The sequence below is a fragment of the Abramis brama genome, assembly GCF_963993115.1.
Source record: "Abramis brama genome assembly, chromosome: 1".
Classification (NCBI taxonomy): domain Eukaryota; kingdom Metazoa; phylum Chordata; class Actinopteri; order Cypriniformes; family Leuciscidae; genus Abramis; species Abramis brama.
Window position 1 is genome coordinate 20261670 of NC_139963.1, and position 22223 is coordinate 20283892.

Below are 22223 nucleotides of genomic sequence, written 5' to 3' on the forward strand. Positions count from 1 at the left end.
TATATTGGTAGGTGAATTCAAGTTGTTTGGGACACTTTTTCCAAAACATCTCAATGGCAAAAAGTGTCCCAATCACCCTGAATTCACCATATATTATAAATGTTCATTATTAATAATATTGTTATTATTATTATGTTACTAAAGAAACTTTCTCAAAACAACTTATTGTCTGAGACACAGTGGCTTGTAGACCCAAGCATAAGGTTATTCCACCCTCAATATAGGCTATATATGAGGATTACACAAAATCAGATTAAAATCACACAGATTATGGAAATTGATAGGCTAAAACGAAATTTTAACGACATCGAAAAACAATTTCTGTCATAGACAAACATTTCTTTGTTAGACTGGTTAGTATTTCACATTATATACTGCCCTCTAGAGGTCTGAACATTGTATTGGACATGGGCGTGGCTTCTGACATCACGCTTGATATGGGCGGGGTTGGATGTCCAGACCTACTTCCGCAACGAAGCCACCGGAAGAACAAAGACGCACGTGTTTAGCCAGAATCCAAAATATACGTTGTAAATTTGTGACAAAATAGATGGTTTAATTTCTACGAAGAAATAAATTGTTAGTTAAAAAAAATCCACGATCTGAGAAGATATTTGAACCCTGAACTCTATGACGTTGGAGGGTCATAGGTCACGTGCCCATGCTGTTCAACAGAGGAACATGTTTAACGTGAGGATTACTCGATTTATTGAGATATTAATCTGATCTAAAAAAAGAAGATACTAATACAGGTGTAAACGATCATGTCGGATCTCAAGATTAATAAGAAGTTCGCAGAAAAATATGAGAAATATCGTCAGAAAGAAGAACTGCAGAGACGTAAGCTATCTAAAACTCCTACACTTGAAACACAAGCAAGGGCTGTTTACTAGACAGATATTAATAATTTGCATTTTATTATATGTATATTTTATGTGTTGAATATGGTGAACACTCCTTATATCAGTCTTAAACCTTAAATGTGCAATCATTTATTTTTTTGTCTCCGTATTGTTGTCGAGCAGGTTAATTTATGTTTATAACGATTAGTATTAACATTTGTTTATCATCATAACCATAAAGTTACCATAAAGTTACTAGTCAAACTGTGGTAAGTTATTACCCACGAATGTTAATAATCTAGAAAGTATATATTTTGAAAGCTTGTTTTATGTATTAAATATTAAATATAATCATAATTTTACAGTAACAATGAACAATGTAGGTAGTATTTTCACAGACACTGAGAGACACAACTTAAACTTCCGCTACATATCTCCTTTTGTGTCATACAGGCAATCATACATTTCAATTTTGGAGTTAACTGTGCATTCGAATCTGTTGATTCAAATAAAGTTTAAATCTGTGTGTTTATTTTGAATGTTCCAGTGAAGGACCGTTACGGAGATCAGGATGAGGAGAATTCATCTGGCTCGTCCGACTCGGACTCTGATGAGAGCGAAGTGGTAAAATATTCAGCACTTTCTTGTTTGAAACCCCTTTGCCAACATCATACCCAGGTTTCCATGTCTAATACTCTGATAAATGATTATATAGGAGCTGGACCCAAAGTTGGACAGGGATTTTTACAGAACGCTCTCGCTTCTGAAGAAGAAAGATCCAAAGATCTATCAGAAAGATGCAAAGTTCTACACCGAGAACAGTATGTAAAGTATCTTCACTTTATGATGTTGTACTCTAGTTAAAGGAGATTGTACTGATTTCAGCACACTGTGATCTTATCTGTGTCTTAATAAACAGCATCTGGATTAGGCAGCGATGAGCAACCGTCCACTTCGAAAAAGTCAGAGAAACCCATGTTCTTGAAGGATTATGAGAGGAAGATCATCCTGGAGAGAGGAGGGTAAGAACTCATGTGTTTATAAATGATGGCTGTATTTATATATCTATCAATAATTAAATTAAAGTGCCAATGGTGGAAGCATTATGACAATCAGTTATAGTATTTAGATAACTGATAGTCTTTTTCATGTTCTGATTGGGTGTATATATAATAAATATGATTGAAAATAATTAATTTTTAGAAAATATGATGATGATGAGGATGACAGTGCTGATGAAGAAGTCTCCAAACAGATGCAGGAGGTAATTATACTTTAGATATACTATGTTAAAAGCCAATGCAGAATGAAAATTGACCCTTTTAATATGAAAACGTTACTGAGCACAATTAATGTATGCACATTATGTCATGTAGAAAAACAAAAACTTAAGTCTATCATTTTTAATTTTAATTTAAAGAAGCAAAATGGTTTGCAAATGTAGTTTCATGTTGACATTCAAATTTGTGTTTGGATGTCAAAGGGTCTGTGTAGATTTTAAGTGTGTTAGGATCTTGTAGAATGACAGATAAAATTAAAGCTGCAGTCCGTAACTTTTGGCGGGTCTTGCGGAAGAACATTGTAGCCGGAGCTACATCTCTCTGTTTATGTCTATGGCGAGTCACGCAGGCACTGGGCTACTCCGCAGTAGTACGACCCATACCAGTCTAAATAGTCTGAATATAAACACTTATTATAGATGTACCGTAGTGATTCAGGATAAGACAAAAACACAGTTTGGAAAATGGATGATGTCATGTCAATGTCTATGTCATTGAATGAATCATGATGTACTCGCTTATTATATCAATTTTGTAAATTTTTAACACAAAGTTACGGACTGCAGCTTTAATTCAAATGGAAATTTGGACTTGGTTTTTTAAAGGAATAGTTCACTTAAAAATGAAAATTCTGTCATCATTTACTCACCCTCAAGTTGCTTCAAACCTGTATGAATTTCTTCAGTATCTAAACCTGCTTCATGTCTAACATATATAATACATAAGTGAATGTGTTTGCGTTTGTATTACAGAGAGCTGCATCTCCCACCTATATCCAAGAACAGAAGGATCTGCAGGAAAGGTAGATTGGAGATTGTCTTTACACCATTATCTGTTTGGTTCAAGTTGCTTAATGTAAACCATATGCAATTATTTAGCTGTCAATAGCCGCTTTCCGACCGGAGGAACCTTTTCACAGTTCCTAGAACTATTGGCTAAAGTACCCGGATGTCGGCGTGTTCTCACCGCAGGAACTAGGAACGATTTTAGTTCTAGGAACTCCATTTGGAGGAACTAATTTAGGTCCTACTTCAGAGTAGGGTCTAAACCAGCACTATAGGAACTACCCGTGACGTTAGTGTACGCTGATTTGCCGAACGCACGCGGAACACCAGCACCCGCCATTTTTAAAACAGCTAGAATGTAAACACACAGATTATAGCCTATATATTTACTCCAGAAACTAACTATACAAACATGGAAAACAGTGATAGATGGGTCTCTAAACCTTTATGCTGAAGAGAAAATCCAACGCAACTTTGAGGGGACCATGAAGCCAAACATGATTGTGTATCTGCCCAGCTAGCAACACTGGACATCAACCACACGGCATAGGCTAATAACCTTTTTTTCATATACTGTCTACTTTCTATAACAGTTCTAGCTAATAAGATATTAAACAGTACTGTTAGACAGATTGCTAACTAATAAACACAGAGAATGCGAGCATTGTTTGCTCTGGCGTTCTCAGCGCCTTCAAAATAAAGGTCCGTCGCGCCGTCAAAATAAAAGTCACCGTGCTTGCGTCACTCCCTTACCCCTCCTACCAGTTCCTATGGCCACTTGGCCAGTGCGAACGCAAACAGCAAAACCGAGTTTGGGGGAGAGTAGTTCTTAGAACTGTTTAGAAGTGGACAGTTCCTATAACTAAGTTCCTGTAACTACTTGGTCGGAAAGCGGCTTATGTGTCATTTATCAATTTTCAGAAAGAGGGGTTGTTCAGTCAAAGTGAAAATTCTGTCACCATCAGTGTTTTAGGGTAACGCATTACAAGTAACGTGGGTTACATAATCAGATAACTTTTTTCAAGTAACTAGTAAAGTAACACATTACTTTTAAATTTACAACAAAAAATAGTTACTTTTTTAAATAAGTAATGCAAGTTACTTTGCTTTCCCATTTATCGACTGACAGCTCTCCTGTCAGAGAAATCGTGCAGAGGCATTGTGTGCGCTGTGTGAACATGATGGTTATTGTAGATCTAGATTCTAGACTAAATGAGAGCATTTACTCATCTCACTTGTACAAAAACAGATTCAGTATTCCTCAAAATGAATAAAAACGGTGAAATGCAAACTCAGAATATTATGCAAACCTGCATGAATTTAGTATTTTAAATCCCGCACAAAAAAAAGAATATGTATATATATATATATATATATATATTTATTTATTGCTCTGCCCTCTACTGTACAGATGTGCATTTCTTTCAGCCTGAGGCTTATTCATTTCACTTAAGGTGTGAAAGGGCCTTTACATTTGCCAAAAAAAAAAAAAAAAGCAAGCCCAGCCCTGGTGAGAAGTTACAAACAAGTAACATACAGCATTACTTTTCATAATTAGTTACTTTTTTTGGAAGTAACGCAACATTGTAACATTACTTTTAATAGTAACTTTCCCCAACACTGGTTAGGATTTACTTACCCTCAAGTTGTTCCAAACCTGTATGAAATATTTCCTATATGAGAATGGAGAAAAGAAAGACATATTGATTGAAACTACATGAGAGTGAGTAAATAATGACAGATTCATTTCATTAATTCCATTACAATGTTTTACTTGAGTCTTTACTTTCATTTGGCAGTTTGCGCAAGTTTGTGCAAGACAGTGATGAAGAGGACAGTGATGGTGACGGACAGCTGCTGACGCGGAGAACCAAAACACAAGATGAGAAGGTGCTGAAACTGAAATTCACTTACATGCTGTAGCTGATTTTCTGGATGTTAAAGTCGGATGTTGGATAATTGTGTAAAATAAAAAAGTATCCAATCATAAACTTTTCTTTGTGCTTGTCTTTTCCTGGTTTCTTAAGGACAAAGAGGAAGCCGACTATGTGGAATGGCTGAAGGGTCAGGCAGAGCTGGAGGGGCCGGAGGACGTTAAGGACATGGTCAGTGTCTTGTTCTGGATTGAAGATGTTTTTAGGATGTAATGGTTGATAACTATAGGCTTTACTCGCTCTTGCTCTGTTTTTGATTGGATGTTGCCCGGGCTAATTTCGATATAAATCCAGAAATACCTGCGAGATTACTGGAACGACCCCCAGCTGGATGAGAAAGAGTCTTTCCTGCGAGACTACATGCTCAACAAGAGATACCTGGAGGAGGATGAAGAAGAAGAGGAGAGGTGGGTTTTGTTTGTAGTATAACAGAATTGAGTCAGTAAGTAATGCAAATACATGAACAAATAGCCTATCAGATGTGTAATTCTATGTAAATGTACAGTACACCACTGCTCAAACATTTGGGGTCTGTACGATTTTTTTAAAATGTTTTACAAAATAAGTCTCTTCTGCTCACCAAGGCTGCATTTATTTGATCATAAATACAGGAAAAACAGTACTATTGTGAAATATTAACAAAATAACTAATTAGTGTTTTGAAATGTAATTTATTTCTGTGATTTTCAGCATCATTACTTCAGTCTTCAGTGTCACATGATCCTTCACAAATCATTCTAATATGATTTTCTCAAACAACATTTCTTATTATTATTATCAATGTTGAATCATCAACAGTTGCTTCATATTCTTTAATAAATTGAAAGTTCAAAAGAACAGCATTTAAATCAAAAAAAATATATATTCTTTTGTAACATTATAAATGTCTTCACTGTCAATTTTAATCAATTTAATGTATAATTTCTGAATAAAAGTATTAATTTCTTTCTTTTTTTAAATCGTGCTGTTCCCAAAGGTTTGAACGGTAGAGTAAGTATCTCTATCTGTGAATGTTTTTAGGATCCCCACCTACAATGAGCTGATGCAGGATGATATGGAGGACTCGGAGGATGAAGGAGAATCATTCCTGCATAAACAGGAAGACTTTGAGAGGCAATACAACTTCCGCTTTGAGGAGCCTGATGCTGGAAAGGTAGCAGGATGTCAACATCAGCCTGATTTGTCTTTATGTTCTGTTAAATGCCCATGTGAGTGTCTTCGTGAAGAGCAAAACTCTTTCTTATGGTCATTACCCATCAACCCTCTATTCCTCCACAGGTCAAAACATATCCACGCAACATTGCCACATCTGTCCGAAGCAAAGATGACAGAAGAAAGAGGAAGAGGGAGGAGGTTAAAGAGAGGAAGAAAAAGGTAAACTATCATTTTTTTATTCAACTATCAAGTAAATGCACTACCATTTGAAACTTTGGGGTTTATTTTAAGTCTCACGCTTACCAAGCCTGCATTTATTTGATCAAAAACACATTAAAAACAGTAACATTGTGAAATATTATTATAATTTAAAATAACTGTTTTCTATTTGATTATCTTTTAAAATGTAATTTATTCCTGTGATGGCAAAGCTGAATTTTCTGCGTCATTACTCCAATCTTTTCATTTAAGTAGATTCAGAATCAGATTTAATTCCGTACAATTCCCGTTCCTAACATCCTGTAGGAGAAGGAACAGAAGCAGCAACAGCTGAAGGAACTGAAGAACCTGAAGCGAGCAGAGATCATGGACAAACTGAAGCATCTGCAGGAACTGACGGGAAATGAGAAGCTGGCCTTCAATGACGTCGACCTGCAGGGAGACTTTGACCCCCAGAAACATGACCAACTGATGCAGGTGGGGCAGAAATTACCCATTAAATGGACTATAGATCTGGAACATAACTGCATGTCAAGAGTCATCCAAAGTCACAGCTTATTTGATGTTTGCATTGAGCTGCATGTACTTTCATGGACTTGATTTCTCATATTCTTCATTTCTCATCTGCAGAAGTTCTTTGGGGATGAATACTATGGAGAGGAAGAGGAAGAGAAGCCACAGTTTGATGCCGATGATGATTTAGAAGGTAACATTGTGTCTCTTGGATGGATGTGTTCACATACATATTTCCTTTTTTGAAAGAAATTAATACTTTTATTCAGCAAGGACACGTTAAATTGATCTAAAGTGACAGTAAAGACATTTATAACTTTTCATAAAGGTTTATGAACTTTCTATTTATTTAAGAATACTGAAAAAGTGTATCACGGTTTCCAAAAAAATATGAAGCTGCACAACTGTTTTCAACATTGATAATAATCAGAAATGTTTCTTGAGCATCAAATCATCATATTAGAATGATTTCTGAAGGATCATGTGACACTGAAGACTGCAATGATCTGAGGAATAAGTTACATTTTACATAATATTAAAATAGAAAACATTAATTTTAAATAAATATTTCATATATTACTGTTATTACAGTATTTTGATCAAATAAATGCAGCATTGGTGAGCATAAAATTCTTCTTTCAAAAATATTGAAAAAAAATCTTGCTGACTTTTGAAACTGTTTTTGATGACGTGTTTTTTTTTTGTGTGAATGTTGTGTTTTGTTAGAAAATTGGAACTGGGATACATGGATGGGAAAAGAGGAGAATGAGGAAGAGTATTTGGAAGAGGAAGAAAATACTATGGAGGAAGATAATCAGCCCAACTGTGAAGATCCTGACTTTATAGTAAGATTGTTTCTCATTGAGGCACAAATGCAACAGCAAACTATTGTATGCCGTCCGCTTCCAATCACACTTGAATTTTTTTCAATAGATGGATGCTGACTATGACCCAAGTCAACAACCCATTTCTAAAAAGAAGAGAAAGAAAGTGAGAGAGGAGAAGAAAAAGAAGACCAAAGAGGACGCCCCTCTCATGGGAAAGAAGAGGAAGAAGTCCCTCTTTTCTGAGATCATCAACAAAAACAAGCCCGTCTTTGATCCAAGTGAGTGTTAGATGTTTAAAACTGACTTAGTGTCTAGTTTTCAAACAGGACATTCTGTCATTGGTTGAAAAAAAAAAAACGCCCAAAATGTACACACTTGTATTCATGCATTATCCAAGGTGTAATCCTAAAATCGTATTTGTCCTGGTCACGTTTCCAGAGGAGAAGACCTTTGAGCAGTATTTGGACGAGTACTATAAACTGGACTACGAGGACATCATTGATGACCTGCCATGCAGATTTCGCTACAGAGAAGTTGTACCAAATGACTTCGGCCTGTCCACTGATGAGGTGAAGAGCTACGAGCATCAGTAATGCCTGGATGATGATTGACTCTGTGTGTTCTGTGCTGATGAGCTGCGATTGTGTCTGACCTGGTATTGCTGTTCCTTCGGGAATAACTCTGACCAGGGTCTGAGGACTGTAATCTTCTCTCTGAGCAGATCTGCATTAAAGACCACCAGTGTAGATTAGCGTTCGTCTCACATTTAGACCGTAGAGGATTTGAGAGCTGTATGTTTGATCTTTCATTGCTGGTGCTGGAGCTTTAGATGGATTTTGATGAAGGATGCACAATTTATCTGGACCAATTGACATTGCCAAAACTATTGATTTAATAATAATTCATAATTACTGTGTTGTATTACTTATTACTACTACCATTCAAACGTTTGGGGTCAGTAAGAATTTTTTTTTTATGAAGAAATATATATTTTTTTTATGAAGAAATTGAGACTTTTATTCAGCAAAGTAAAGTGACAGTAAAGATGTTGAAAATTTTACAAAAGGTTTCTATTTCAGTTATAAATGCTAACCTAAACAAACACTCCTAAGAATGTATCACGTTTTCCACAACAATATTAAGCTCAACTGTTTTTTTAACATTGTTGATAAGAAATGTCTCTTGATCAAGTCAGAATATTAGATTGATTTCTGAAGGATCATGTGGCACTGAAGACTGGAGTAACGATGCTGAAAATTAGTAGTAATGGATTTTTTTTTTTTTAAATCTCTCATTTATCGGTAAAAAACATGAAAATAATTATTATGAGGCACAGAATTGTGTCTGATTTAATATAGATAACTTATCATAAATTATTCTCTGTGACTTATTTACTAGTATCTTATTGAGGGGGAAAAAATCAGAAATCATCTGGCTAATATTTCCATGTTATTCTCACCTGAACCTCTTTCCATAGGTCCTGAAAGCAGATGAAAAGGAGTTGAACCGCTGGTGCTCGCTGAGGAAGACCTGCATGTACAGGTAGCGTACAGTAGTTTCTGGAACTGTTGTGAAGTTTTGAATATATATATGTGATAATAATTATGTGGGGGAAATACCTTCAGCTAAATAAATAGGTCATAAACATTTTAAGTGCACTTTCCAATTATGTTCTTGTGATTATTCTTCTGCCCTGGAATAAATTTTAATGTTTTTTGCTTTATTTTTCCTTGTTTAGGTCAGAGAGGGATGAATATTGTGACGTGAAGAACTTCCAGATCAAAGCACAGAATATCAAGAAGAAACAGCAAGTGTTTGTGTCTCTGTATAATGAGTGAGTGTCCCTTTAAACATCATAGTAAAAAAAAAAACTCGGAACCTTCAGGCTTGACAATAAGGACTGCTCGTATACGTCTCTCGGGACAGGTGACGCACCTGTGGCTTGCCCGATTGGGCCTGTGCTGCATCACGAAAGTTTATCATTTGCTTGTGTTTTTAAGCCTTGCCAATTTAAATATTCAAGCGCAAGAAGACGTGAAACTCAGAACTAATTCAAGAGAACTCAGTTCAATAGTGTGAGAAGTTTTGCTTGTGCACACATTCGAAGCTCACGCTTCTCAGACAGCGTGCGAATGCTGTCGTCTTGCGATTGACACATTCACACAAAATTGCTTCAAAAAACACCGGACTCGGCGAGTATCCTAGTAAACCTAGTCTGTTATATCTTAAGTGAACAAACAGTTAATAAAAAAAACTTAATATTGGACCTGAACCTCATACAAATGAGACTGAGCATTGCACCAGTTTACGTTTGAAAATGCTTTTCTGAGAACCATGTTCTCCTCCCATCAAATAAGCACTTGTGTTTAAGTGTATTTGTGTTTTATTACCCAGGAACGCTGGTGAGGAGGAGCTGATGGAGTCGAAGGGGAAGGTGGGTAAGAAGACGAGGGATCGTCTAAAGCAGTCCGAGGTCACGATGGAGAAGAGAGATCTGACAGACGAGACATCTGAAAGCCTTCCAGAGCAAGCAGACATCAAGGACTTCAAAGAAGCCACTGCAAAGGATGAAGGGGAGGATGATGAGGAGTTCCTGGTTCCTAAGAAAAAGATGAAGCCGGAAGAGACTGCAGTAACCCCGAAAGAGGAAGTGGCCAGTAAAAGGACTGAGAAACCTAATTGGCCTAAAAAGAAAACAAGGCGGCCAGGTGGACGCCTGCTTTCCAGATCCATGACGGTGAAGATGGCTGGCCGAGAGTTCAGCAGACAGAGACTCCAAGCCTACGGGCTGAATCCAAAGAGACTCTACTTTAGAGAGCTGTACAGACAGAAACGGAAAGAACGAGAAAAAAAGGAAAAGCAGCAGAAAAAGAGCAAACCATGAGGCTGACAATAAATGCCTTTTTGAAAAAAATGTGTTAATGAGTGGGACCATAAACTGTCTTTCTAATTTTAACACAGCTTTAATCTGGAAAGTTTTCAGTTCACCAGTTACCTGGATGTTTTATCTTTATTATTAAAAATGTATAAAAGGGAGTTGTTGTGGAAATAAAGACAGTTCTTTTCACATTTGTTTTCTTCGTGTTTTGCTTTGACTACTCTTGCAAATGGAAAACTTTTGCACTTTAGTTTCATCCTTTGTTTATAAGTTCTGAGTTATTTCAGACCCCCTTTTAAAATAAACAAAATTTCAAATATCTTTCAATATAGCTTTGTGTGTGTGTGTGTCAAATAATAGAATAATACAAATAAAACAAGTTTGGTTAGGGAAAAACGAAACCATGACGTTGTTGCTGGTTATCCCTAAATCGCTTTGACAGAGAAGACGAGGCTTTGGTGGGTTTGACCATAGGGGTTTGACTTGACAAGCTATATTTAGGTGTCGCACACAGTTGCCTGACTGAAATTCTAGAGTCGCTTTGAAAAATAACCTTAAACTGTTTAAATGGGCACATAATGAATTTTATATAGGATGTGCTATATTAAAACAATGATCATGATGAGGTGAAACAAATGCTTGAGTTTTTGAGGCTGGTTTTTATTCAGGCGCGGCTCGGGAAAGCGCGCCAAACAGCCACCAGTTTGAAATCCGGATAAACCAAACAGCGCGTGCACTGGGTGAGACTATTTACTCTGAAATGCATAGAAGAACATCGCTATATTGTACATTTTAATTGATATTTGTTATTTGGGTCCGTGTTTAAAACGCTAGACTGACTGAATAAAGAAAATATGTATTTTTGAACGCGTCATTGTGTGGTTGTTTTAGGCTGGTTTGTTTTTGAGTTGTTTGTGTTTTCTCAATAACAGTCTGCGATTTTAATATAAATTATACACCATTCGTATTAGACTATATATTTTAACACCTAACAGAGCTACTAACTAATGATTTGCCGTGTTATAACCATTCACTGATGTTGTAGTACATCCATTATTAATGCCTTGCTAACTTAAATGTTTGGTTTTGTGTGATATAGGCTATAGGCCTACTACGTTATTTTTGTAAATTCTAACGTACTTATTTATGAGCATGGTTTTGATATATTTATTTTAAAAAATGACACTGAAAGCATCAATAAGAGTATTTTGAGAGCCCTGTATGCCGTTTAAATACAGTTACATTACAGCTGTAGAATTTCCAACTGTTGCAAATTTTATGAAGAAACCTCGACATTTAATGAAAAAAAATACATTTTTCCAGAAAACTTACATTGCTAAAAGTAAAAACATAAATTGTGTGGTAATGCCATGAACTGTATAAAAAACTGTTTATTGGTTTGGTTAAAAATAAATTTACTATAACTCAAACTTAGTCATTTTTTATTAATAGTATAACAGAGATCTTTTTTTGTATGTCATCTCTGCTCTAGTGTTTAATCTTTTTTTTTCTTTTTTTTTTTTACATGACATTAATTGCATTCTATGTATAGTTGACTCCATGGCAAGTTGCTTGTTTTGCTCCTCATTTGCTTTGGATGAAAGTGTCTGCTAAGTGAATAAATGTTCTGTCATGGCATCCTATAGCTTCACCTCTTCTTTTATCTGCAGAAATATAATTAATGCAGACATGTCACAGAGTGAAGAGATGCAAGATGACGCCCTTGAGAAATCCGGGGAAACACTGATTGAGTTCATCAAGAGCAGCAAGGCAGAGAACGTACTTCGAGGAGCAAGAGAAAAACTGCAGGAGTTCTTTGACCACCACATCAAGACCAAGAAGACTACAACCGAGATCTTAAATGGTATTACTTCAGTACTAATATTAACTTTTAACTTGCTAATCAATATTAACTGATACAATTAGCATTAAAAAGCAATTAATGACTATATTGTAGTCACTTGTTCACATGTCTCAATCATGTTGCATATTTAATTCCACAAGTGACATCCAGTTATCAGAAATAAATATGGTTATTTTGTGTTTTTAAAGTCACCATGAAATCAGATGACTGCACGTGAGTTCGACCAGTAGCAAACTATAACATCCATCCGTCTTTTTTTTTGTTTTTGTTCCAAAAGCCGTTTCACTCATATTTATGTAACAATAAGGTGGAAAAGTGTGCTGCGTTTTTCGTTCCATGCTGACTTTAATCTAGTTTTGATCAAAATAAAATAATAAACCAAGGAAAAGATTAATATGCTGCTAATATTACACCTCACTGGAAATGGAAGGTTTAGGCATGTTGCATTGTGGGATACTGTATTGTGCAATCCCAGTACAATGCTGAACATTCTGGCAAATGTAGGCGTAGGCGTTCATCGTGGTTTTTAATGCGCCCTAAACATTTGGATATTAAAAAATGTTAAACTTGAAATGTTTCTCTCTGTGTTTAAGATCTTGTGCATGCAGAGGAAGTGGTCGGCCACAAGCTTCTGGATTTAGAGCGGCAGAAGAGCCAGATGGTGCAGGAGATCGAGAGGATGGAGCAGGAAGTGCAGCGGAGTCTGTCCAAAAGCCAAATCCTGGACTCAGAGCAAGAGTATCCTTCCCAAGACCTGAACCAGAACCTGCTCTCAGTATAACCACTGGCCATATTTATTTACATTACTGTAGATGTCAACTGACCAAGAGACATTATACATTTGATGCACACAGACTTTCTGGTTGCTGAATGTGTAATTCTAGTGCATCACAAATCGCACGCTCTATCAGTTTTTAGATAAAATAGGTTTTCTTTTAAACGTACAGTATGTAATTTTTTTAGCCACTAGGGGTCGCTAACCTCTTACAATAACAAAGGCGTATTTTGATGACGCAACATTTGCTAATAATTATGGATCTTGTCGTCAACGTCAAGCCGACCGATCTAATAATGTTTATGGATGACTGAATACATCGATGTTTTTATCATGACTGTGATATGAAGCAGTTCGGGATTGCTAAGAGACAGCTATCAGCTCCACACGCGACCCGAGTCCCGCGGATATAAAAGGAATATGGACATTTCATTCTACCGAACTACACGCAGAATTACTACTCACAGGTCAGTTTATAAGACAAATTAAACTTGTGAGGTAACGCAGCGCTGTTTCACTTGGTCTAACATTACACTAGCACACTAAACTGCATTTGAATGTGTTGAAATGTATGTGTTAGTTTGTCTGTATGAGACTAGTAGTAAGCTAGATCAACATTAGAATAACATACAGATCATATTCTAACATTTTATCATTGTTGAACTATATAACATTGATTAGTTTTATGTAAATGTGCTCACCTGTTTAATAAAGTACATGTAGGAGCGGTCGAAGTCTCGGACGTGGAGCTCTCGTTTATATACTGTCTATGGGAGCTCTAGGCATCTTGAAAACACCGCGCTGATATTGATTCTCGTTTTAGTTCTCCTTTTTTATCCAAAGTCTGCTTGCCATGGTCCATAATGTTTGAACGAAACAACAACAGCGTGCAAATAGACATTGCGAACTACACATTTGTCCACGTCTGTCGCCTTGGTTACAATCAGAGGACTCTAGTTGCTATGGCAGTACGAGCGGAAACCAGGGAGAATGCGGATATGACGCCATTGACGGCGACAAAACGGAAATAAAGAAACGGGACGTGTCTTCGAATTAAATTACAAATTTCTCCTGGTTTGAAAGTTGTTGGAAACAGTCGGGATAATGTAAGTACACAACTAAAAAAAATATATAACTTAGATATAGTGATTTTTGCTATTTTTAAAGCAAAAAAGTTACATATTGTGCCTTTAAAGGGATAGTTCACCCACAAATTAAAATTCTGTCATCATTTACTCACCCTCAAGTTGTTTCAAACCTGTATGAATTTCTTTTTTCTGCTGAACACAAAAGAAGATATTTTGAAGAATGCTCGTAACCAGACAGTTGATGGACCCCATTGACCTCCATAGTATTATTTAATTCCATACTTTAGAAGTCAGTGGGTTATTTGGTTATCCATATTTTTCAAAATATCTTCCTTTGTGTTCAACAGAAGAAAAGAACTCATACAGGTTTGGAACAACTTGAGGGTGAGTAAATTATGACAGAATCATTTTGGGGCGAACTATCCCTTTAATAAAGCATGAGTGTTGTTTCAGTTGCTTTTCGATCATGCACATTGTTGTTTGTTTGGTTGTTTCGCTCTGGTTTTTCCCCTTAACTGGTGGGTCAGATTTTTACAGAAAGAGTTGGAAAAACTCAGAGATGCTGAGCAAGAAATTCAAACCCTGCAACAGGAAGTGGACGAGGACACAACTGAGGTCATTCCTTCAGCCATGTAAGCACTGGACTGGCTTTAGTTCACCTTGTGAGAGTGTATCTCTCAAGATCTTGGTATAGTTGGGACAAAAAAGGGTAATCGTCTTAAAGATGTGTGTTTATAATGACAAAGGACTAGATAGTACAGGCTCTACCTGCTGAAACTGTCCAGTTCTCAACCCTTCAAAAGTTTGGGGTCGGTAAGATTTCTAATATTCACGGAGGCTGCATTTATTTGACCAAAAATACTGTAAAAATAGTAATGTTGTGAAATATTATTACTGTTTAAAATATCTGTTTTCTGTTTTTAAATATTTTGAAATATAATTTATTCCTGTGATCAAAGCTGAATTTTCAGCGTCACATGATCCTTCAGAAATCAGTCTAATATGATGATTTGATGCTCAAATAATTTTTGTATTATTATCAATATTGAAAATGCTTGTGCTGGTTAAAGTCACCATGAAATCAAAATTGAACACTCCTATTTTTTAATGAAATATTACAGTATTTATTATATATGATTTATCTGTGCACATCATTAATTTTTATTAAATGCATGGCCCTTTTAATCTTTAATCAAAGTAACATCTCTTCTCTGATGATGTGTTTACTGACGTAAAGGCGGGGCAACCTGTCACTCACATCAGATCCACCAATAGCAAACCACAACCATCCAATCAATTCCCAATCGACAAAAACGTCAAAATTGTCTTGTTCGAGAAGCCGTTTGTCTCGAACAGATGTCACAATAGGGAAGAAAAGACTATCACAACTTCCATTTCATGACGATTTTAACATTTTTGTGGAAACTGACCTTTTTTTCAGCATTCTTTGATGAATATAACATTTATTTAAAAAAATTTTTTTGTAACATTATAAATGTCTTTACTGTCACTTTTGATCAATGTAATGTATCCACCTTGCTAAAAAGATTTTAAAAAATTTGCAACAACAACAACAAAAAAATCTTTTGAACGGTAGTGTATATTATGACAGTTACCGGGTTCACATGGTCATGGGAATTTCCAGGCTCAGGAAAGTTTTTTGCAATCTTTATTATTATTTTATCAAGTCACGAACGAATGCAGAAGTCACGGAAAGTCATTGGTCCGATTGTGTGGTGATATGGTGAAGTCTGTATTGCCTGACTGCTTTGAAATCATGTCCACTAAAAAAATTCTGTTTTGTATTTTTATTTTATTTTTCTGCCCATTTGATTTAGATATGTTGCTCAGCTCTATAATAAAGTAACCAAGATAAAGCTGGAGGTGGACCCAGAGCCGCACATACTCAGGGGAGGTAATGCTGACACATTTACTATATATGCGGATGATGACCATTGTAGCTTTATATTCAAGACTGTATGAAATCCCTTTTGTCTCTTGGCAGTTCACTACGGTGCGGACGTGGCAACCCCCATCAACATAGACACCTCCACCCGTTCCCCCTGTGAGGTCAGCGATGACCTGTGGAGCCTGGTCAATACTGAATGGTAGACCTGGTGCACATGAATCGTGTTCGCAAATGTACTGTTTGTTTATATATGTGTGTGTGTGTAACTGTGTATATATGTGTGTCTACAGATATGTGTTTTAAGTCTGATAATAAATTGGCCACAATGATCACTACCTCTTGTGTAACACACCACAAGATGTCACTATGCATTCACAATTTACCCCCCACAGACTGAAAATGCACTTTTTGCATGCCTAGAATGGCATTTTATGTGTTTTTTTTTATTCATCCCTTGCTGTAATTCCATAGAGCAGAGAATCTGATCCTATGAAAAAAATAAAAATAAATTCTTTGCAGATTGCACAGCACTGGTGGAAACATAACAATGAAAATTATTACAAAGACAATTTTTTGACAAAAAATGATTGTCAAGGACATGCAGCATGTTTAAAAACACAGGTGTAGATGGGTTGTAGTTGTCATTAACATGAGAGGGAGTGCTTTTTAGTTTCTCTCTCGGTGTGAATAGGCATTTTGTTTGTAATTCAAGCTTTTATTGTACATTGTTGTAGATAGTGTTGACATGTCAATAAAAAAGGGTTAGAACTTATTTTTCTTATTAAGATTACCGGTAGTCATTTTATAAAGCTCCTGCCTAAATATAATTTAAATATTTTAATTGATGTTTTTTAAATGTATAATGTGTTAGAATGTAGGATATATAACATCCATTCAGAGATGGTTTCATTTTCATCCAGAATGATTTTATATAGTATTGCAGAGCTTTGTGCAAGTCATGTTTTTTCCTCATCTTTTCTTTCTTTGCTTTCACTACACTACTTTCACTGTATTTAATTTCACTAATTTGGGATATTTGCTTTCTGTCAGTGCATATGGGTGGGTATTCTTTCAAAAGCCTAGTCATCCTACTCTGTTTGCATGAGCAATTGAACCTTTACTTGTCTAACTTCAAAAATGAGTCACATAGTGCCCTTGAGGTGCAGAGACGAGGCTTTTCAGCTTCAGTAAACATCCGGACTGGCACGAGTTTAAGGCCTTTTTTTTGTAGGGGTTTTCTGCAAAGACAGAGCAGTGAGAAAATTGTGTGTGTGGCTCATGACAAAACCACAATATAGTTTAGTTTATGCTTGGTTAACATGTGGTGTGGGTGTGATTGAGCAGCCAACTGGAAATCAGCTCGACTCACTTTGAGAAACTTTTTCATTGCGTTTGAGCAGCATTTTTGTATTTACATACACCTACATATCTATATTTTGTCGCACTCTAGTTTTATTTGTCATGGGAAACAATGAAATATGTAGAAGCAAATTCAAATCCATGTAGCGCAAGTCACATTTGCTAAAAAAAATTGTCACTAAACAAAAGACAAATTGCAAACATTCAAGAAAACACTAAGCTTTTAATGAATGCACTTATAAAAGATTTTTAAGGCTCATAATTTAGGATCAAGAAAAAAAAAACATTTAAACATACTAATGCATCGTTTTCCGTACATAGACACATTTTTACAGAAATGCAATATTGCTAGAATGTCAGTGCTGTTTTTATCACTGCAGAGTCAGACTGCTACACATAAATGTTGCTATTCCATACAATAACATACAAAACTTTGATACAATATTTATAAAATATTCAATATTTATATAGCTTGTTCCACATAATGCATTGTTCCAATTACTATATAAGAAAATATAGACACACTTGCACACTGGTTAAAGGGAGCTTTAACATGAAAACTTAGAAAAAAAGATTCAGTGAGCTTCAATATAGAACAATAGGGATCATTAATGACAAAAAGGTTCTAAATAAGGAGAAAACGACTGCATAATGCTTTCATGTTTAAGGGGAAGTTTCACTTTTTCTACTAATAAAGTATTTTTGAGCTGTTAAATTCATAAAATTTAATAGAAGTTAAAAATGACTTACAGAAGTAATTCAAATTAGAACTCCTAAAAGGTTCTATATATGAAGCGCCTGACAGAAACCTTTAAGGTTCCATATAGAACCTTTTCTTCTAAGAGTGTATTTCCCAAAAAAATACGATTGTAAAAGGAAACATCTTACAGATTAAAAATAGTCACTTGCCTTGTAGATTTTATTTGTGCGTATATGTATTCGTTAAGCTCCCGAGGACTAACGTGCCTGTGTGTGGAGGCATCAACCCGTCATTTTCTTTGCATCTTTTCACCACAAAGTCTCTGAACATTTCATCAGTTATTTGGAGGTGAAAATGACTCGTTACCCAAGCTCATTATTTCTGGAAACGCACATACGAGACTTGTATAACATCACAAGAGTTCTTTTCAAAGCATTTTTGCGCTTTTGCTCAGTTCAGCTGTATAACTGTTTGTAATTTGCTGTTTTAACAAGAGACCGAAGCTCTTGTCTGGCAGAACGTCCATTTTAAACATTGGTATTTGTCACAGTAAAAAAATTCCACTTGTCTGGTCTACCACGCTCTCGGGCAGCCTCATGGTTTGCTTTAACGCATGTGGAGGAATCCAAGTCCCAAACGTGACATTTTTGAGTTCCATCTCTCCAACTTCTCCTGCTTTCATGTCTAAGCACCTCAGACTTGTTTACTTGTCAGCTTTATAAATATTCAAACTGAACCAGGAGAAGTTGGACTGTGTCCGATGGAGCTTATTGCATTCTTCTTCCTCAGCTCTTTAATATCCTGGGGTAGATGGCTTTAATAGTGGATGGTGTGATGTTCCCCGAGGAGACTGTCGTCTCCAGACCCTCAAGTCTGTGTGACGGCACCTCTGCCTTACTGGTGCTACAGTCCAGGAAAGACATGCCAAACTTCTTCACTTGTCCATCTTTTGTTAGCAGACAGTAGCTGCAGATAAGTCTCAGAATGGCTCTCCGCATGTCTTTACTAGTTAGGGTGTAAATGATGGGGTTTAGAAGTGAGTTGATCATGGCAATGCCCAGAAAGTAGTCTGCCTTGAACAGCACCTCGCATCCTTGAGCAGGGCAGCAGAAGTCCAGCAGAAGGAGCACAAAGAGCGGCAGCCAACAGGCGATGAAGACGCCGAGAACGATGGTGACCGTCTTCAGCAGAGCCAGATACTTCTGGGACTTCTTCGCCATACCTTTGCGCTGAGGAGCGCAGCCTAAGCGCTGGGTGTTGGACTTCACTATGCGGAAGATGCGCACGTAGAGCACCACGATGGCCAGCAGCACCAGGGTAAACACGGTAATGCAGAAGAGGATGAAGCTCTTGGCGTAAAGAGGAAGGACGGTGGAGCATTCGTCCAGGTTTCCTATGCAATTCCAGCCCATGATGGGGAGAATGCCGAGGAGCACCGACAGGACCCAACTTGCACCAATCAAACCAAACATTCGGCCACGCTTGGCCCCTTGATACGGCTTCATCCGGACCATCGTGACATGCCGCTCGATCGCTATAGCCAGGAGACTTATGACAGACGCAGAAAGAGTGATAAACACACCGCCTTCTCTCAGAAACCACAGCACTGGAGTCATTTTGAGAGTGTTTGCCCCCGAAGTTATGATGTTCACCATGTAAGTGAAGCCTGCTAGCAAGTCAGACAGCGTCAAGTTGCCCAGCAAGTAGTACATGGGCATGTGGAATTTTTTGTTCTTCCATATTGCCACCAGAACGATGGCATTTTCCACCACAATGAGAAGACAAATGATGAGAAACACAATGGCTTCGGGTTTCAGTCCATCCCGGTATTTGTTCTCTTTCAGCTTTCCGGTGAAGTTGTAATGGGCCATGATGACGGCGTTGCTCTGATACTCCCGAAACCTTCGGAGCAGGTAACCTGGAGACGGGGTCATCGGCGGCAGAGTTGGAGCAACGGCAGCGCTGGCAGCGTATGAAGCTTCCATTCTTCCTATTTCTTTTGCTGTCCTTAAAAACTTTCCTTAAGGATCTCTGTTAAGCATGTAGTCCCTCTTATTGCCATATTCCACCAAAGCACATAAAACAACTCTCAGGAGGATTTAACATGGCAGTAATATATCTTGAAAGTGTGGCAGGCTCATTTGTGTTGAAATATTCACTTCTTTTACTTCGTGATGTTCAAATCACAGCTTTGCTATATCTTCCAAGGCCACCAGAGGGAACTGAAATAAAGCATTAGAAAATAATGTTAAATAATTATGACATTAGAAAATAAAAATAAATCTGGCAAACATAGTTTAATAGTAAAAACAAAACAGTTGCAGGTAAACCAAATATTTTGCATTTATCGTATTTCAAATTTGAATGATACTTTCATAGCCAATACTTTATTTCAGTGTAGACAGTAGATACATTTTTATGGAAGTACATTTATAGGAAGAAAACAGAAATAATTGTATTAATAAAGTAAATTGTGTGTATCACGGGAATGTGTGTTGGGGGTAGACAGTAAAAATTCTGTTTTTAACAGTACTATAAAAAAAATAAAAAATACCTGCTATAGCTGCCAAACTTTTACCATAAAACTAATACAGTGGCAATGTTACAAGTATTGTCTGCATACATCTCTATTGTATTGTTGCAAGTATGACTTTATGTCAGTAAATATTTTTAAATGTTAATAAAGCCTACCAACATTTTTGTGAAATTTTTACAGATAGAAAAACATAATTTTAATATTTTACTGTAGAATTTTGTAGAGTTAAATACACATTTCTAAAACATTTTCTCCATATTTGCTGTGCATTTACGAGTTAATCTTTCATATGACATGGAAACCTTGTTAACGAATTAACAGGTTTGCCGTAGCATTTTTCCACCGTTAAAATTATTACCTTTTTTTTTTTTTTACAGCGCAGTAGCCAGTAGGACAATCGAGCGACCGCAAACATTTTCTGCAATTCTATTCCGCGTTTTGACCTCGTTTACGCAATCGTACACAGAGGCTTTGCTCTAACTACTTATTAATATAGCTGCAGTTTTACAAACTGGATAAACTTAAGCAACAGTTCTGTGACTGCATCCATGCAAAACCATGCACGCGCGTTCACATTAAACTCAGTTCTCCTAAACTGACTTTAATAGTCTCGCTAATCTACATTCACATGTAACCTCGCGTATTCGTGTAAATAAACGTACCTGTTATGTTCGTAGCTGTGTCTGAAATTGACAAATCCTCCTCTGCTCCACTATCTCTCCCCCATGTCCTGCGCACGTCTGACAAGGCTGATGTGGGAGCTGAAGCTTGGGTCAAGACTTGTCTTGCAGTGGGCTGGTCTTGGCACTCAACTCTTCTCCTCTTCTGTCTGCTGGGCTGCTGATGCAGCACTTATCATGGGTAATGAATTGCTCTGCTAACTTGGAGGTACTTTGACATTATAAATGGGTCAATGACGTGACGCTTTTTTCTAGATCTTTATAAAAATACACAATTCAGCAAATGTGAATAGTTTCCTTTTTGTGAATTGGAAGCATTTATTTATACTTTTGTTGGGTTTAATGATCAATGTTATGTGGAGAGAAATACTGAAAATAATGATTCAAGAATTAAGTGCATTACTTTAGTAGCCTACTTTTTACTTGGTGATGATTATATATTATTTACTATTTTTATTTATACACATCTAAAATTTTGAGTTCGTTTAAATTACAAATGTGATTTAATATAATGAAGGAGAATAAATAAATAAAATAATTTTATTTAAATTTAATAAATAGAAACTCTAAATATTATGTTATCTGAACCACATTAAGTTGATTTGCCAAAGGTTGTGGTAAATCATGAATATAATTGTTTACTATATATATATATATATATATATATATATATATATATATATATATATATATATATTTAATGTATTATAGCCTATATAGAGAGAGAGAGAGAGGCCTACATGTTTTTCAAGACTGCAGCCCTAAAATTTGTTTTATTAAAAAGTTTTTATTTTTTTATTTTATTTGTGATCTGAGGCCAGCATCCTTACTTACTGACCTATGGTTGCTGCTAATAGAGAGTTAAAATGAATGATTCAT

The 22223-nt window shown here is 36.4% G+C and overlaps 3 protein-coding genes and 1 long non-coding RNA gene across 4 annotated transcripts; 2 read left to right on the forward strand and 2 right to left on the reverse strand.

The window, feature by feature from the left end:
* The first annotated feature begins 437 nt into the window (after positions 1-437).
* kri1 (KRI1 homolog) lies at positions 438-10622 on the forward strand. Its single transcript, XM_084116434.1, has 19 exons — positions 438-840; positions 1390-1466; positions 1558-1663; positions 1762-1864; positions 2046-2106; positions 2875-2924; positions 4707-4797; positions 4935-5012; positions 5136-5248; positions 5862-5994; positions 6120-6215; positions 6522-6692; positions 6846-6921; positions 7455-7573; positions 7662-7833; positions 7994-8124; positions 9033-9097; positions 9294-9389; positions 9950-10622. Exons 1-19 carry the CDS (start codon positions 765-767, stop codon positions 10437-10439), a joined length of 2304 nt encoding a protein of 767 aa, XP_083972560.1. The 5' UTR covers positions 438-764; the 3' UTR covers positions 10440-10622.
* A 449-nt stretch (positions 10623-11071) lies between these two features.
* spc24 (SPC24 component of NDC80 kinetochore complex) lies at positions 11072-16599 on the forward strand. The gene is made up of 6 exons (XM_084116520.1): positions 11072-11173; positions 12104-12297; positions 12891-13035; positions 14688-14792; positions 15999-16075; positions 16166-16599. Exons 2-6 carry the CDS (start codon positions 12123-12125, stop codon positions 16270-16272), a joined length of 609 nt encoding a protein of 202 aa, XP_083972646.1. The 5' UTR covers positions 11072-11173; positions 12104-12122; the 3' UTR covers positions 16273-16599.
* LOC311084497 lies at positions 16407-16751 on the reverse strand. The gene is made up of 2 exons (XR_014606541.1): positions 16616-16751; positions 16407-16556 (listed from the first exon to the last, which is right to left on the reverse strand). It is a non-coding gene; the product is annotated as an uncharacterized lncRNA (long non-coding RNA).
* An 880-nt stretch (positions 16752-17631) lies between these two features.
* On the reverse strand, positions 17632-21540 carry s1pr5a (sphingosine-1-phosphate receptor 5a). The gene is made up of 2 exons (XM_084116474.1): positions 21327-21540; positions 17632-20350 (listed from the first exon to the last, which is right to left on the reverse strand). The coding sequence occupies exon 2, from the start codon at positions 20111-20113 to the stop codon at positions 18914-18916; it is 1200 nt and encodes a 399-aa protein (XP_083972600.1). The 5' UTR covers positions 20114-20350; positions 21327-21540; the 3' UTR covers positions 17632-18913.
* Positions 21541-22223: the final 683 nt, after the last annotated feature.

Bases quoted from the DNA above. Each gene is read 5' to 3' on its own strand.
- s1pr5a (XM_084116474.1), bottom strand. From the start codon at position 20,113: ATGGAAGCTTCATACGCTGCCAGCGCTGCCGTTGCTCCAACTCTGCCG.
- spc24 (XM_084116520.1), top strand. From the start codon at position 12,123: ATGTCACAGAGTGAAGAGATGCAAGATGACGCCCTTGAGAAATCCGGG. The intron at 12,298-12,890 runs GTATTACTTCAG...TCTGTGTTTAAG, and splicing joins TACAACCGAGATCTTAAATG to ATCTTGTGCATGCAGAGGAA. The intron at 13,036-14,687 runs GTATCCTTCCCA...CTGGTGGGTCAG, and splicing joins ATCCTGGACTCAGAGCAAGA to ATTTTTACAGAAAGAGTTGG.
- kri1 (XM_084116434.1), top strand. From the start codon at position 765: ATGTCGGATCTCAAGATTAATAAGAAGTTCGCAGAAAAATATGAGAAA. The intron at 2,925-4,706 runs GTAGATTGGAGA...TTCATTTGGCAG, and splicing joins CAGAAGGATCTGCAGGAAAG to TTTGCGCAAGTTTGTGCAAG. The intron at 7,834-7,993 runs GTGAGTGTTAGA...TCACGTTTCCAG, and splicing joins CAAGCCCGTCTTTGATCCAA to AGGAGAAGACCTTTGAGCAG.